Consider the following 18522-nt stretch of genomic DNA (forward strand, 5'->3'; position numbering starts at 1 on the left):
TACCACAATGTACTACGTAACAATGGCCATCAAAGTGTTCCTGAAGAGAATCAACACAGCTATACAATTACACTGAAATTTACATATCAGTATACAACTTTTCCTTGGTGCATGCACAAACCTCATCTGGATATAGCAAATATTAGTAATATATGAAAACTCACCTAACCACTGTTTAGGTGAAATCATTTAGCTAGCACCAGCACTTGAACTATAAAAGGCACTACATACAAGGTACAACACTTTGCTATGAGTAGCATATTAGTCGCATACATTTTGTGGTCCACATGAACAAAGACCAGTACGCTTTGAATGGGAATATCAAAGAGGGATTGAAGAAGACTCCTATTCATGAAATTCCAAGTGCATGCAACAACTATTGAATAACATAAAACATAATTCTTTGACAACCTCTGTTAACCATTACAGGAAGTCTGGTATTATTCGGGGATGCCACACTTGTAAACAGCATTGCCGTATTCTGAGGGCTGAAAAGGCGCATTTTTGGTGGAAAAAACATATTTTTACCTCTCCAGCAGTAGACATGTGTTGTAATACACCTTATGAAAAACAGTATTTTCCATGAAACCTACGGTGTTTTTGGCAAACGAGTGACAAGGGTGTGTAGAAGTTACACACTAATATGGGATATGCGTATTTCAGAATCGGTTTTATTTGGAAGGCAACAATTTAACTTGTAAGATCATCTCGACATCTCTTTCTCTAAATGAATAACAAAACAGAAATCATAAAAACAATCAAATTTCTTGTTTTAATAGTTGACTATGATTTGATACACTGTACTTGCATGCCCTGATATAGCCCTTTGTTATCATTAAAGGGAAGCATCTAATGCCATGTATTGATTACATCTGATACAACCTCAGTCCCTTAAAGGAGTTTCATGCATTGATACAATGAATATAGGGGATAGAATAATTCATGCATCCATGCTACTTTGGTAACCAAGACCTAGGCTTTTCAAAGCTTTGCTCTTCATCAAGATATAATAGGTTTTTAATTTTTGCATATTCAAAGACCGGTGCCAAGTAGGGAATTCAGGGTCGCCTCAGAAACCAGTTTGACTGATCATCCATCTCATGCATACGCCATTCATGCCTGAGAGCCTGCCTCTTAGAGAACCACTCGTACAGATCCCACACAGTCATTCCAGCTCGCCCTTCTTCCCTACCCTTCATCCAGTGCTGGTACCAGGTGTCTTGTTCATCATCCTCAGATGCCATCTCATCGCCAAGGTTACCTGCTTCCTCCCTCTGCTTTTCTCGGTCATGCATACGGCGGATAAACCAATCATCGTTGCTCTGGTAACCATAGCCGGCATGTTTTCTCTTGTCACTTCCCTCCACTTTCTCTGACGACTGAGCATTTACAGTATTCATGTCTGAAAAATTAAATGCCTCCTTCAAATTGAGGGTAACAGTAACAGGTATTTGCTCACTGCGACCGTCGTTTGGTTGCTCTTGCCTTCCACCTTTACCTTCCCGCTTTCTCTCTATCATAAGCTTTCTGAAGTATTTTGTTGTTGCCTTTTCAATGTCCTCAGCCATGTCTTCAAAATCTTCCATCAGCTCAGCAAGATCTGTGTCAGTCACGGTCGGCTCGGCTAGGAACTCCTCTAACTCCTCCATGAAATCCTGGAGCTCTTCCAAATGCTTGCTGTAGCAACGCTCCGTTAGCCACTCCTCATATGCCAGGAGTTCCTGGTAGAGCCTGACAGCTGCCTCTCGCTGCTTGCGCAGGCAGTCCTTGACGCCGTGGCAACGGGAATCGAAAGCCTCAAAGAGGTCATCCAAGTTCAGGTTTTGAAATCGCAACCGATCCTTATCCTTGTCTTCTCCCTTTGGCTGTGCCTGGTCGTCCCGCCTCTGGCTGTGCTTGCTCCAATCTTGATCCGGATGATGATGGTGCTTTCCCTCTTTGCCGTGACGACTATGGTCACCGGTAGGTTGATGACTTCTAGAAGTTGTCTGATGATGGTGGTGATGGCGATGGTGGCGCTGATTTCTCTGTGCATGGTGGTGATGTCTTTGACTTTCTGCATGATGGTGATGTTTTTTTCTGTCTTCATGATGGTGACGGTGTTTTCTCTCCTTCTGCTGCCTCCCTACTTGATATTGTTTCTGTGGTTTCTCTTCAGCAATATCTTCTCTCTTTTGATGTTTGCTTTCCTTTCCATTTACAGATGACTGAAATTTCTGCCGTCTTTCTCTTCTTTTGTCTTGCTTTCTTGGTTTGATTTCTTGCTGCCGCGAATATTGAGCATCTCCCAGGTCCCTGTCAGCATTGGAAGTTTTTCCTTGCTCCTTTCTCTCTTTTCCTTCTCTCTCTTTGTGTTTCTTGCCGATCTGATTGAAGTCGCTCTGTGCCTCTGACTGCTTTCTTCGGTTGTTTTCTTTGTTGGCCTTGTGTTTCTTTGTATCCCGTAACATTTGGCTTCCAGAGAGCTCCTTGTTTTTGCAGTGCTTGTGCTTGCAGTCATTTGTTCTTCCTCCATTAATCTCATCATGCTGACGGTTTTTGCCAATGTTATTCCTATTTTTCTTCTTGCCACCTTGGGTAGGCTTCTCTTCTGGTCCATATTCTTTACCTTGCATGTTGACACTGTCATAAGGTCTGGTAGTCTTTGCCGAGCCTGACACGTCTCTTTCACGATTTGTTTGCTCTGACTTCATCCCTTTCTTGTCCTTCACAGGTGCTGCATCAGGCCTTTGGGATGACCGATGACTCTTGTGCTTTTCTGATCCATCTCTCTTTGAATTAAACCATTGTTTTTCTGCTTCTTTTTCCACCGTGTCATCTTTCCCACCAGAAAATTTATCTCTAAAGAATTTGCTGACAGATTTAAGAGTCTTCCTCACTGGCTTCTTCACTTTCTGAGATATTGTCTTTCCATCTGGCATAACCGAGATGGCATCCTGAATCTTGTTGCTGACAGTCTGTACACCTTCCCTGATTTGAGAGGTAATATTGGACTTTTGAATTACTGCCACAGTGTCTTGGACCTGCTCAGCGAGGCCCTGAAGTCCACCCTGAATTGTACCAGTGATATTCCCTGCTGTTAAGTTGTTAACAGCATTTTTAATTTGATCTCCCACATTGTGAACACTCTCCTTGAGATTGAACGTGACATTAGACTTCTGCAGACTGTCAACGGCATCCTTGATTTGGTGTCGCAGGGTCTGGACGTTCTCTTTGAGCTGGGTTGTCAGGTTGTTGACGGAGAGATTGGATGCCGAACCGACCACATCGGCCGTGAGGTTTCTCAGGACAAACCAGGAATTGGAGAGTTTTGAGGACAGCTGTTCAATAAGGTTACTGTCCTGCTTGGAATCTTCATCATCTTTGGGAGGCATATCCTTGGCAAAGGAGCTGCTCTCTTCCTCTGGTGAAGACTCAGATTCCAGGTTGAGACTGCCCTCCAGCTTTCCTTCCATCTCACCAGGCGCCTCGCCTTCACTATCCATTTCAGCATCATCATCCTCAGCATCCTGTCCAACAACTTCTGCTGGGAAGACAGGATCCCTTTCAATTTCCACACCAACACCTTCATCTTTTTCATCAGATCTTTCCTCCTGGCCCTCCATTTCTGACACTGCTCCTGACACAGGAATTGCCTCACTAGGATCTGCAGTTCCTTCTTCAGTTGCTTCTTGTTGACCACTCCAAACTTCCTTGACGTCATCATTCTCATCTGGAACCACCACAGGACCATCCTGGACCTGATGGGAATCCGCCTCCAGTAATTTCTGATCTTCTTTTACCTCACCTTGACCATCCTCTACGGTCACTGTGGCATCTCCCCTTTTGCAACTCTCGTCGGCCACCTCAGCAGTGTTGGCATCTGCTGGACCTTCACCAGCTTCTCCGCACTGGATGTTACACTTGGCAGAGTAGCGGACCCCTGGATTTGTCTCATCAGCGCAGGATGAGCAGGAGTCGGTGATCTTAGTAGCAGCTGGAGGAGGAATGCCAGAATCAGGGAGGGGTGGTATCTTTGCAGTCTCCTGAACAAGTGCCTCACCTTTGAATGAGTAAAGATTGGCAAGTAACTTTAATTTTTCTATTACTAATACATGTATAAAGCTTGGGTTGAAATCATTCAATGACTGCATACCCTACTGCACGAAGAGACTGCACTTCTAAAGTAAAAACTGTACATGCCATTTATTTTGTGAGTTTAATCATTTGCGAACTGGAACTCATAAAACAATTTTCAGGTGGTCAAATTTCTGATAGACAACCACATTCCCCTTGATGGAATGAGAAAGAATTAAGTAAGGATAACTCATCTAAAAAAAAGAAGAAGAAAGAGTAAGCTCACATACCAAAAGCTGTCATGGGGTATCTACAATACCCAATAATGTTAAAAGTCCGATTCAAAACGATACTGACACTTTCAAGAACTTAATATTAGTGCTGGCATGGGAACACTATTAATGTTTATAGAAAACTGAATGCATCCCATAACTGAGCCATGTAGCACAGATATCTGGGATGACCAATTGAAGCAACAAAACTTCTGAAGCTTAAAGACAGAGTACTGGTAACTTTTCACAAACAGCCATTATTTTCTCGACTGATAAAGTGTATATTCAGCCAACCTCTTTCATGCAATAGTACCCTGAAATCTCGAACACTCCACAAACATGCTGCCAAGGAATCAATTAGATTTGCAAGTATTTCTGAGATGAAATGATCAACTCACCGTCGAGCTTGGGTGAAATACTACTGGGTGCAGTGCCAGGAATCTTGCCACGTAGGAGGGTCTTGGTCTTGTCGAGGCAGGTCACCAGCTGGTCTTGGAGGGATCTCAGGCGCCAAACCTGTCCTGCCTCGATGCCCAGGTGATGGGAGGTGGCCTGGCTGGAACCTAGAGAGGCAACATGATTGGACATTACAGCTCACTGACAATCAAGGATAATAATAATTAGACAAATTCATATAGCGCAGCTACTTTATAAATATACTACACTGCGCTGTGATGTAACAGAGATCCTAACACTGTTACTGATTAAACACACAAAAAATAAGTAATAAATTAATCAAAAGCTTCTGAAACAAGGAAAAGTAGAAATTACGCGGTGCGTAATATATGTCCCCGCCGGAAGTAGCATTTTGTAGCAAATGTACAATACAGGTCAAAAATCAAGGTCAAAGGTCAAATAAGTCAAAGGTCAAAATTCTGTGTAGAAGTTCTGAAGCCGTCACCTGGTGCCACCTCATACAGCAAACGGAATTGAAATCGGGTTAGAAATGGCGAAGGAGTAGCATTTTGTAGCAAAATGTACAATACAGGTAAAAAATCAAGGTCAAAGGTCAAAGAAGTCAAAGGTCAAAATTCTGTGTAGAAGTTTTGAAGCCCTCACCTAATGCCATCACATAAAGCAAACGGAATCGAAATCGGGTTAGAAATGGCGAAGGAGTAGCATTTTGTAGCAAAATGTACAATACAGGTAAAAAATCAAGGTCGAAGGTCAAAGAAGTCAAAGGTCAAAATTCTATGTAGAAGTTTTGAAGCCCTAACCTAGTGCCATCACATAAAGCAAACGGAATCGAAATCGGGTTAGAAATGGCGAAGGAGTAGCATTTTGTAGCAAAATGTACAATACAGGTAAAAAATCAAGGTCAAAGGTCAAAGAAGTCAAAGGTCAAAATTCTGTGTAGAAGTTTTGAAGCCCTCACCTAGTGCCATCACATAAAGCAAACAGAATTGAAATCGGGTTAGAAATGGCGAAGGAGTAGCATTTTGTAGCAAAATGTACAATACAGGTCAAAAATCAAGGTCAAAGGTCAAAGAAGTCAAAGGTCAAAATTCTGTGTAGAAGTTTTGAAGCCCTCACCTAGTGCCATCATATAAAGCAAACGGAATCGAAATCGGGTTAGAAATGGCAAAGGAGTAGCATTTTGTAGCAAAATGTACAATATAGGTCAAAGGTCAAGGTCAAAGGTCACGACTGAAATTCTGTGTAGAAGTTTCAAAGCTCCCATGTAGTGCTATCATATAAAGCAAACAGAATCAAAATTGGCTCATAAATGACAGAGAAGTAGCAAATTGAAGATTTTGATCACACACGGACGCACACACGGACACACGGACACACGGACGGACGGACGGACGGACGGACGGACACACGGACACACACACGTACGGAGCCCGTTTCATAGTCCCCTGCTCGAACTCGTTCGGCGGGGACAAAAAAAGGTAAGTCTTCACAAAAGATTTTGAAAACAGCAAGTGATGGAGCCTTCCTGATTTTCTCATCAATCTCACATATCAATGCCGGGCTCTTGCTAATTTTTTCTGATTGCTGGTTGTTTGTGAGTGGCCACCTCAACTTTATATTCCAGTTGAATATTGGGGGGGGGGGGGGAACGGTAGCATCAAATGAATGCAGTCAGTGATAATTTCATCACAATCAAACGATAGGAGAGAGAGCTATGGTATTTCAGAGTTTCTCATATTAACATTCAAATAGCAATATCAGGGTCAATCAAACATGCAAATGAGATGAGGTGACCACAAAGATTTTTCTCCTCCCCACTACTACAGGGCGAACTGTACGTACAATGGTGTCAGTGATTTTATGGGTGCTGCCATTACCAACTTAGTAATGGCAAACTTTGCGAACTGAAGTAAAATTTTTACAGCGCGTATTACTCGAGCATTTGAACTTTTACGCAAGTACGCGCTTCTGGATTTGGCTGCTCCTCGGTTGCTCGTTGCCAACGTGTTAGCACAAGGGGTGAGCCTACCGCCTCGTCGTCTTCCAGGGCTCCCCGTGCGCTCACAAAACAATAGAACAGGGCATGATATGAAGAGTCCGCACTCTAGCAGTTACTTGGTAAAAGCTCTTTGGGTGACGACTAATATCATCAACTTATCTCATTTGCATATCATCTTTGTGATTGCCATCACTGTGTCATTGCAGCCAGGGAAATTTTACTCAATTTCACAACTTTCTTACTTGAGTCAAGTATTAATGAATTCTATTCTTGATCATTTACAACGGTCATTAATTCATAGGACAGAACAGTGCATTACATCTTTCAGTGTGCACACTCTTTATTTAATTTTCTTTTCGCTTCTTTTATTAATTAGGTCACGCACATCATGCTATGCTAAACTGTATGCCAAACAGCTAAAGAAATTTATTCTAAGACCTCAATATCAGCCATCCATGAGTATATCTCGTCATTCTGTGATGAATGCATCCTGCATTGTATTTGCACCACACCTCAGACAATGCAAACCCTTACCAATGTAGTGACCAAGAGAGAGGGCCAGGGCAGCCGTGAGAACCAGCAAGGCCGCCTGGTTGAGCCTGCTGTTGAGGCCCTCATCCCGGCGGTGGAGGTACTGACGTATACCTGGCTTGATCCCGCTGACAGTCATATTGGCAGGTAGGGCATCGTTGGAGGTGTCACTGAAGTGGGACACTTCGCTGGATGCGTCACTGCTGCTCTGGTGCTGTAGGCTTGAACTGCTGGTGTCAGGGATCCCTGTTGAATAGCGAGTGATACAGTGGACTCCCATTATAACGAAGTTCTTGGGACCGGCTGTTTTCTTTCGTTATATCGAAATTTCGTTATAACCAAACAAATAAACAATAAAAATTCACAGAGTGAATAATCTTTCGGCCTGAATGCTTACTTCGTTGTAACTGAAATTTCGTTATAACCATGTTCGTTATAACGGGAGTACACTGTATTTGGTTTAATGAGGGGTGGTATGAACGGTACAAGTGATAAAGATACCAGTGATGAGCATACCTCTACATCTCATATAACTGTTTGTGCACAAAAAGCAAAAAGACAACAGGAAACAATGAAAGATATTTCGTTGTCAGATTGTGTCATCATCACAAAAGGTTTTCATTAATTGATTTTTTTCTCAACTAGAAAAATTCCCTCTCGTTAATAGTCCTACTTTTTAAAGCTAAAGTTTGTGCACTGTGTGAGCTTGTTTCCTTGGTTATAATTGGACAACATATACCGTGCATCAAAGTGCTTTGCTGCTATAATACAAAGTAGCTACTCAAATGAAAATGATATGAAGACATCTGTGCAGTCAAATTTGCTAGAAATTGATATGGCATTTGTGTCTAATATATAAATAGAAGATGAGCAGGTATACCAATGGTTCTGAATTCCCTAATTAAAGTTTGCATTTGATAAACTTCAGAAATACATAACTTTTCATCAAGTAATCTTACTATTGTCTGAGGCATGGTTTGTGTTGTTTTATTTGCAAATTACAAACCTCAAATACTGACAGAAAAGAAAACAAAATAAAATGTAGAACTGTCATTCATGATTCTGGGACAATGATGCAGCATAACCACTCGCCATGACTTTAACTTACTCCGCCGAATATCTGGGCAGGAGAAACTGCTAGACAGGTCAGAGAAGCTCGATGACCGGGACATGGCCGGCTCACCGTCGCCACGGAACTGCTGGACCAATAGGAAGCCACCATCCTCTGTGGGCCAGCGTTGGGTCATAATGGGCACTCCCACACTTGAATTGGAGGTCTGAGATGGACACAGAGAGATTGAATAACTTTCAATGGTCTGCATAGATTCTGCATTAAATGGCAAATCTACAAGTCTTATGAGGCAGTCTCTTCATTCTGTAAGAGTACTGTATCGTACCATACCTCTTTGATACTTTCGCAAAAATTCAAATTCATGAAATTCTTCCGTCAAGTTGTTTTCAGAGCAACTGATTAACAAACTGCCCTACATCAACGTAAATAAGCACTGAATTGATCAGTGTTTTAGTATGTACCCATGACAAAAGAAGTCATGGGCATACATACTCGAGCAGGATTCAAACCTACGACCTCTAATCTCCAGACAGGCATTTTAAATCAACTAGACCACCTAGCTTCCGCCCAACAGCTAGTGCTGGTTCTAATCCTTGTAGCAAACCTTTGCAACCACTTTAACACAACAGTATTATCTGGTGCATCCCTCTATGGAAACCACAAAAGAGTAAACAGACACAGCAGAGAAAAATCCAAAGCTATCAAAATCATCTGGATGAAACAAAATCAATGTTGCTACGAAGATCAAGTATAAATACTCAAAACTAAACAAAATATCACAAAACACTATCAAAGGAATAAGGATCTCATCGGCAGGGTATCTCACAATAGAGGAAATACTTACAATTAAGATATAAAAGTTCCGGTCTTGAGATATTTACACCTTGCTTTGCATTCATGTCACAAAACAGCTTGTTTCGTGAGAGAGATTAAAAAGACAAGAGTGCGGCAATGCAGCAGTTCAGCTAAGGTAGTTTCTAAAGTAAATATTGCAGCAGATCAGAAATTCTACATGTACATCATTCAAACAGATTCGATAAACTTTGCAAGCACTGTACAAAACAGCTTTTCTAAAGTCTATTAGTTATAAGTTTAAAGTCTGAAAAACTGCAAATGAAATTGCTCACGGAAGTCAAAGCCACGTCCTCCACCAACAGCACTCTAAATCAAGAAAATCACCTGCTTCGGCAAGTTTCCTGTTGACTTGGTGCGGCGCGGGGATTCCCCAGCTTCCACTCCTCGTGGGATGTTGTCCACGGAGACCGACGACATTGGGAGTTGCCCCTGAGGCATGATGGGAAGGGGTCCAGCTATGTCCAGCCCCTGCTCCTGGTCAAGGATCCCGTCTCCATCCCCAGAGCCTTCCGCCACACCTGTAGCTTCACCGGCACCAATAGTCTCAACCGTTTCAGGAGCATGGGGGCCATCTGGCAGTATAATTGATATGTTAAATTCTCAAACCAATGGAAATTGACAAACAACGGACAAGAGAAAGAAATCAAAAAGAAACTTGCATGTGAGTAGCATCCTTTGCATTGATGTTTTTGACATTCTAATGGTCATAATTGTCCTAAACTTATCTTTATGAATTTTCGAAGATTTTATTTATTTAGCTGTTACCTGTAATTCTCTATTCTCACGGAAAGCAATTTACTTGAGCATTACATTTTCCCAAGAACTGCCATGCTATAATTCAGTTTGCCTGTTCTTTCAAAGAGCATGAAATGGTATAAAATGTAACGTCCACAGTCACGAACTGTACAATTCTGCACATCTATAATCTACAGAAAACAAGGTTTGATAGGGGATAGAAAACAAGTAAAAAAAAAAGGTGCTTCAACTCATGCAGCTGAAAGTATTGTATTATCACCTTGTGCTTGTGTAGGATGATCCACCATGAGAAAGTCTAATCGAGATGAGTTTGAAGAGCTGGTGATTTCATCTATTTGAGACGTGGGAGACAAACCTGTATCAGGAAAATAAGACAGATTTACCATAACAGACATACTCAAGTATGGACAAGAAAATCAACTTGCCAAATTTACACAACAATTTTTCTTGCACCATGTTCACTTGATATTACTTTATCTTGGATAAGAAAAATTTCTGCATAGCGTCACATTGAAATTAAATGATATGGATGCCTCTATATAAAATTTGTTTGTGCCAAGATAATAAAAGAAATACTGCTTTGGGCCTCCCTCTTTGCAGGTGTTACCCATGTGTGCCCTGCAAAAAGTTAAAATTCTTATTCAAATTCAGATCACATCTTCCCTTCACAGAAACAAAGAAACAAATTCTGTTTCATCTGCCTTAAATGTTAAACTGCACATGTATGCAACTTGAAGAGGGGCATTGTCGCATATGAGCAATACAAAGGCTTGTGTGATAGTAAATGGTGATCACTCACTGTGTGTTGGCGTAACAGCAGTAGTGGAGTATAATGCTGCCTCAGCAACATCAGTGTTCCCAGCTTGAAGGGGACCAAGGCTCAATCCCTTCCCAAGAGGGTCAAAGGTCATTGTACCAGGCATGCCCAGTTGGCCAGCGTCTTCTTCGTCAGGATTGTCACTGGGCATTGGTAGGACCTCAATACTCTCTAGCGATTCTGTGTCCGGGTGATCTGAGTGGCAAGAACAGGGCTGCTGATTTAACAACCATCTCATGAAATATACCTTTGCTGCAATCATACATGTATCTATTAATACTGCAGAGATATTCAGCAGTTTATCTGAAGTATATTTCACGTTTCATCTTTTATTGTTTTCAGGAAGATAGAGATTCTATGCAAATACAGTATACAAAGAATGTTGTATGTTACTACTGTAGGGCTCTATTTCAGAAAATTTTGTTTGAATTCTACAAAAGAAGGAATCATTCAATATTCCACAAATGCCATGTGGTAATTTATAACTAAGTTGTTGTAGGATGTAATGGCTTAGTGTACAATGTACAAGTGCAAAAGAAATCCCTGATACTTGGAAATTATGTTTTGATGGATGATTTATAATAAATTATATATGTGCTTTGACAGACAAAATTAATGTAATAAATCACCCCCCCTAAAAAAAGTTGGTAATTGACAATTCAGTCCTGAGCATATTGAGCTTTTACATTTCCAACACCACCTTATTTTTGTGGACATGAGGAATGTGCAACAACAGCATATGAAAAACACTATGTCACTCATACAGATAATGAAAAGTTTGACCCCTCACCTTTGTCTTCAATAGAGGGACTGGGGAGAGGCTCTTCATCTTCTTGTGCTGGTGCACTTGGGGCTTGACCTTTGCCCTTTGTCCAGAGACCACCTAGCCAAGAGGTTGAGGCTGGTACATGTTGCTGTAGACCATGTCAGACATAGCACATTATCACACATTTACATTACACTATGTGACACAAAATTATCAACTCTGTGGTCTGCTATTCTGACCTACAGTTTCGCTTGAATCTTTGTCACATATCCACTGCAAGTGTTAAGCATGCAGTTTGACAATCTGACTTGGCTTCCTTCTTCCTGTTTATTTTTTTTAATACTTTGCTTTAACATACGTGTACATTAATAGATGTGAATAATGTTAAAAAAGTGTTTTGTAAAGGTTTTCATTTGACACTTGATTAATGAGTGACAACATACACAATGTATATTACAAACGCAGTATATACTCATCTTCCTCAAATACATGCTGTCTTGGAAATATGGGTTAATTGGAAATGCTAAATCCTGCAATGGCATGTGATGATCATAGTATATAATCCTGTATCTATCATTCACTGAAAAAGAATGCTACCAATTACACAACTAGTAAAATCGTAGGAAATAAAACCTGTTCAAAGTGATTTGAGTCTGACTCTTCATGGAATGCAACAGTTTGTATGGAAGAGTTTTCCTTGTTTAAATGATGTTCACAAATTTCACCTCAGTATGTTCCACAGACTGTCTATTCTTGGGACTGCTTGTTGAGGTACTACCACTACCAATGCTGCTCCTGCTGTTGGCTCGCTTGGACCGGAAGTGAACAGCATCATCCTTAACATCAACGCAGTCAGTAGAGGAGGAGGATGAGGAGCCAACATCACTGTCAGATCCCTTTTACATGATCAAAGATAAATTAGCTGACTAACAAGAAAGAACAAAACAGAGTGTGTCTCATACTCAAAGATCTTCGGACCATTCAACAAAATTATGATTCATCAGTGTTCATGTCAAATATTGCATCATCACAGTTAAAACCACATTCGTCATTGGCAGGGTCATTACTAGCAATAAACTGTTTACAAGAGGCATAAAAATCATGATGCTATCATAATCTAGAAGTCTAACGTGTTAGAAGCGTAGAACTGTTCTTCCAACAATTCAATAACAATAACGTTGTCGTTAATCATGTTCAAAACAACGTAGGCAAAAATCAAGCTTTCCATAATCTCAATTTTACCTCCTTCGTTATGTTCATTCAGACTGACATTGCAGACATTTGAATTTATATCTTAAGTGTTTAACTTAAACCGTGTAACATTAGAATTCTAGTAACACTCACTACCAGTTAGATACCACACCCTCCTAGTTAGCTAAAAAATGATGGAGTTCTAATATGGGTCATGGTCATGATGGGTATGTTTGAAAGTACAAATGTAACACAAACAGATAACAGTTAAAACTCAATAAAAGTGATACTGATAGGCCTAACAATTAGAAACCTTATGTGATAATAGAAGTATTTTTAGTCTTCTAAATTTATATGCTACAGTCAACAGAAAGAATTTCAGCATATAAAGTGTATTTAGACACCCTCTGCTCTATGATCATACCTGAATATTTCCTTCTTCATCAACAAGAGTCCATTTGCCTCGGCCTCGACGTTCTGCTGAATTTGAGGCAGCCATGTTCATTGACATCGATCCATTTGAGCAGGGAGAGCAAACACAAGTGCTGTGCTTAGATGTCGCGAATTATTTTGCTGGAATTTCAATGGTATCTCGTAAAACCCAAGGGAATGACAGGATTGTCATTCCAAATTCCCCACTAATAATGGCACACTCGAGTCTCACACACACAGTGGAATGATCGCTTTCGTTGAGTCTGTCTGTACGTCTCACTCTGTTTTGTGTACACAACACACACACGTCAAGGGTTCGATACACGGTAAATCTACGTGTACTAAACAAGTGTTGTAGTGTATTTATTCACCTACCAGCCTGAAGCCAGCACCCAAACTCGGAGCGCAAGCCGGGCTCTCGATACCTTGTGTTATCGATACTAGAGGAGTTCTAACTCCCCGCTACTGCCCTCAGCGTCACGTGTCCTAACCTCGATACCTTCATTCATGTATGACCTCCTTTTGAATGGCAGTCATGTTTTTCTTCTTCTTCTTCTTTCTTCTTTTTCTTCTTCTTCTTCTTCTTCTTCTTCTTCTTCTTCTTCTTCTTCTTCTTCTTCTTCTTCGTCTTCTTCTTCTTCTTCTTCTTTTTCTACTTTCTCCTCCTCTTCTTCTCCTGCTTCTTCTTCTTCTTCTTCTTAATTCTTCTTCTTCTTCTTCTTCTTCTTCTTCTTCTTCTTCTTCTTCTTCTTCTTCTTCTTCTTCTCCTTCTTCGTCTTCTTCTTCTTCTTCCTTTCCAGTACAGTCCACCAATTGAATTCGAACTTGAACTTGAACTTGAACCAATGAGGTGTATCGTCGTACTTTTGAGTGATGTGTGGTGTGCTGTCCAATTGCTCCATTTTTTCAAGGTATAGATAGAAAGTTGTTCAGTTAAAGGCAAGCTTCTTTTTACTTCTTCACCCCACATTTTCATGTTAAATCCCAAAGGGGTGTTTTTTGACAAAAGGACATGAGTTATATAGATTACAACAAAATAATGGTCAACGCCCTGAGACGGAATCTGTGTTAGATATAGCCTATTTGTCTAGCCGTTGTTTAGAACTTTCCATTTAAAGAATTTTTGTCCCAATCTTATATGACAGCGTGCCCTCCCCTTAGGCCCTATACGATAGAAAACACTCGAAAGCAATGATTTTGGCCAAAGTCGGTGAAGATTGACGAACTTTTAGCCTGCGAAATGAAGGAGGCAGACTTTTAACCAGCAGAAGTACTAAGAAGAAGAAGAAGATTATTGCAGGGGAAGAAGGAGAGGAAGAAGGTTGGCAAGAACATAAGAAATATGAATGGTCGGGCACATGAGTGATTCAAAGTCAGAATAATTTAGGGGAATCAGGCCCAATGGGGACAAAATTAGTTATAAGGTTGTATTTGACACAGCTAGTGTTCACAGTCGCTGAATAAGTTATAATAGCTTTCTCTTACACCCCATGGCCCGAGCAGGGGGTATCCATCAGCGTTTGAGTTATGACCACCCCGCATCAAGTCGTGTCATATCAAAGATGTTTCTGACAGGTTTTATGGTCAACATCCGTTCGAAGGGAGTATAATCAGAAAGGTGAAATCCGTGCATTTTCTGCCTTTATTAAGCGTTCCAATTGTCTCGATGAATACTGTGACGGCGTGTCCGTGTCTGATCTACAATGGCCGCCGACCATTCATTTTTCGGCTCCACTGATGGGCTTCACAAATTAGACCACCGATTGGCACTCAGTATATTTGCTATCGAACTTTGGGCGCCTGACACAATGTCACAGATTGGGAGAAATTTCTCTTTAAAGGGAAAGTTACAAAAATATAAATGGCAGAAAATACACAGATTTCTACTTACTCCATTTAAACGGGCCCCTAAATGACATTATATGATGCTTTCAAATTTCAATCAAATGTAATTCATTATTTGCTGTATTTGACACGAAATAGGGGGTGGACACGCTCTCGCCATTAAGTATTATATGCGGTATTATCATCACTCGGTACTATAGGACAAAGAATTTATTCCCACATCTCAGCCTGGATTCTATACTCCGGAAAACAATATATAGGCCTAATTATATTGTGCCTACTCCACTTTCGAGCGCCCAAACTTCTTTTTGCCTTTCAAAACATTGCCAAGCATTTAGATGAAATGATTTTCGGCAATCTGTCGCAAAACTTTTGCCAAAATCATCTTTCAAGAAGGCCTATAGGCCCATTTGCTATATCGATGTTTAGGGGGGCGGTGACGCTGTCACAGATAAGGAAAAATATTCTGTAAAGAGAAAATTTACACGAAGTCAGAAAAAAAAGCACTTGCTGATTTCATGATGAGGACAAACTTATTTAATCAAAACGGCCTCCGCGAGCGATCGTTCACTATGCCTTTTGACTTCAATAACTAATATTGTCACAAACAACTTAGGGCCCTTGATTGGGCTCTTGATGTATTCTACACGAAATGCGTCTGGACTTTGGGAACACACTACATTCCACTGGTTTTTTTGTCTCAGCCCCGGAAACTCATTTCTGACTCAATTTGGATTGCCGCCGACCATTCATATTTTCGCTAATCTTCACAAACTGTTGCTAAAAATGATCTTTCAATTTTCAATTTCAATTCAAATTCTATTTCATTTTTCCGAAAAGAACATAAACATTTCACTTTCCTTGGAACAGAGAATAAGGTTGCATAATCAAAACAAAGCAAACTAAAAAATGTAATTGTGGAACCTATACGTTGTCACGAGAACTCAAAAAAGTGATAAAGACGAAATAACAATACGCAAATTTCGAATAATGGAGGGACCCACTAAAAAGATAATGCTTGTAGAATGTGGGCCCCTCAGGTATACAGAATGTCAAATAGAAAAATAAGCTGATGCACAAAGGGGAAAAAAGTCTGGGAAAAAAAGTCTGAAAACGTATCTTTTTCTTCTTTTTTAAGTATTTGAATCTTTCAAGTATTTCCCATGCGATTTAGGGGTGGGCACACTGACACAGATTGCTGTCTCTTCAAAAAGGGAAATTCTGAACAATTAAAGCCGAAAATGCACTGACCCATTTGAACTATTCCCGCATTTATCAGGGATGATCTCTGCAATTCACATGTTGTCAGAAACACCCCAAAGCTTATCAATTAAGTAGGATGGAGAAGTTGTAAGACCCCGTTAACTCCCTGTGTGCCACATTGATTTCCTGATGGCTATAGGATGATATAGATTTGTGTGTAAACTTTGTGCACTTTTGACTCATTGGCTTAGAAGTATTTAACGGGTTAGAAGCTTTAACCAAACAACTACAACAATTAAGCCGTGACAGACTTAGAGGTTCCTAAAGACATCCAAAGTACGGCGGAGAAAATTGAGTTATGGGTGTATGTACTGAGAACGTGACTAAGGGCAAGACCACATGCCGGGGGAGTTTGAACTTCATAATTATCAAGGAACTTCTTGTTTGAAGCTCCTTGATATTATGCTATCGCCAAGGAGGCGTAGTATCGATAACACAACGTGTCGAGAGCACGTCGATCTGGGGGCTTAGTTTGGGTGCTGGCTTCAGTTATATGGCTTGTTATCTGGGGATGTCCGTCGATGTTCTGAAATGGCATTTGACCTCCGCATAGAGTTCGGTGGTGCCGCGTAGTCGCAGCGAATCACCAAGCTGAAGCCAGCGCCCAAACTCAGCGCCCAAACCGTGATCTCGATACCTCCTGTTATCGATACTACGCCTCCGTGGCGATACCGTGTAGAGTTCAAACTCGCTCTGTACGGTACAAAATCACTCACGTTCTCCTCTTAGGACGTCTGTCACGGCTTTTTTTAAATCTGTTTTTCAAGGAAGGGATTGGAGGTTATTTAGTCAAAGTTTCGAACCAATTATTCCCTTTAAACGGGCGCTGACTATTAATGTTTCATTTAACTTCAACCAATTAGTCATCAGAAACACATGTGATGCATATGAAATGAGATAAAGAGTCGAACATGTTATCAGTATAAACGACTGTTATGAATTTAAGGATGATATCACTCGGTAGGGCAGAAAAGTCATTCTGGTATACCCAGACCCAATAATATACGCCACTTTTAGTCCCAGCGCCCAAACTCATTTCTGACTTTGAACGGCCGCCGACCCTTCATATTTTCGCCAATCTTTACAAATCCTTGCCTAAACCATGCATCTTTGAAGTATTTCCGATCAAACTAGGGGTGGACACGTTGTATCAGATTATAAGATGTATTTCTTTAAAGGGAAATATTAAACAAAGGCACAGAATGCCCAAAGTTTATCTGAGTATTCCCTTTAAACGGGCGCTGCTTATCTATTCTTCCTTTGATTTCAACCAAATATTATCAGAAACACGTGTCGTGAATTTGTCACGAAGTACAAAGTGAACATGTTATCAGTATAAACGACTTTTTATGATTTGAAGGAATCACTCGATAGGGTAGAGAAGTCATTCTATTTAGCAATCATCCAGACCCAATATACTATATAGTACGCCACACAAGTGTCAGCGCCCAAACTCATTTCTGACTTTGAATGGCCGCCGACCCTTAGTCATTTTCGCCAATCTTTGCCATCTTTCAAGTATTTCTGATTAAACTATAGGGGGTGGGGCACTTCGTATCTCAAACTATATTTCTTTAAAGGGAAAGATCAAACAAAGGCAGAAAATGCATGAATTTTATCTGAGTTTTAATGGCCGCCGACCCTTTATATTTTCTCCAATCTTCACAAATTTTTGTCAATATCATATTTGAAATAGGTAGTTCCGATAAGACTAGGGACTGCCATGTTGTATCAGATTATTAGACATATTTCTTTAAAGGGAAAGAATAAACCTAGGCAGAAAATGCCCTAATCTATCTGATTACTCCCTTTAAACGTTTGAATAGCAGCCGACTCTTCATATTTTGGTCAATCTTCACAAACGTTTGACAAAAATTAACCTTACAAAAGTAGGTATCGAGTTAGGGGCGAAAATAACCTGATTTCATCTAATCAGTTCCTTGAAACTTATGCCGGCTATTCATGTTTTCTATAATTTTAATAACTTATTGTCAGAAATACCCTTTTTGTATTTGTAAAGAAACATAGTTGGAGAAGGTGACAGCGTTGATTGGTTCGAAACCTTAACTAAATAACCTCCAATCGCTTCCTTGAAAAAAAAAAAAAGTGACAGACGTCCTAACAGGAGGGGAACGAGAACGTGAGTGATTTATGTTCCGTACAGGGCGAGTTTGGACTCCACACGGTATCGCCACGGAGGCGTAGTATCGATAACAGGAGGTATCGAGAGCACGGTTTGGGCGCTGAGTT

General features: G+C 40.6%; 1 protein-coding gene across 1 annotated transcript; it reads right to left on the minus strand.

The window, feature by feature from the left end:
• Positions 1–204: 204 nt before the first annotated feature.
• On the minus strand, positions 205–13415 carry LOC139726006 (uncharacterized). Its single transcript, XM_071637384.1, has 10 exons — positions 13157–13415; positions 12267–12437; positions 11566–11689; positions 10758–10970; positions 10218–10313; positions 9527–9774; positions 8384–8552; positions 7279–7521; positions 4727–4891; positions 205–4042 (listed from the first exon to the last, which is right to left on the minus strand). Exons 1-10 carry the CDS (start codon positions 13241–13243, stop codon positions 1059–1061), a joined length of 4500 nt encoding a protein of 1499 aa, XP_071493485.1. The 5' UTR covers positions 13244–13415; the 3' UTR covers positions 205–1058.
• Between the last annotated feature and the right edge of the window lie 5107 nt (positions 13416–18522).

Source organism: Diadema antillarum, unplaced genomic scaffold (assembly GCF_040938485.1).
Source record: "Diadema antillarum isolate AM-2024a unplaced genomic scaffold, OU_Dant_1.0 scf00000000, whole genome shotgun sequence".
NCBI lineage: Eukaryota > Metazoa > Echinodermata > Echinoidea > Diadematoida > Diadematidae > Diadema > Diadema antillarum.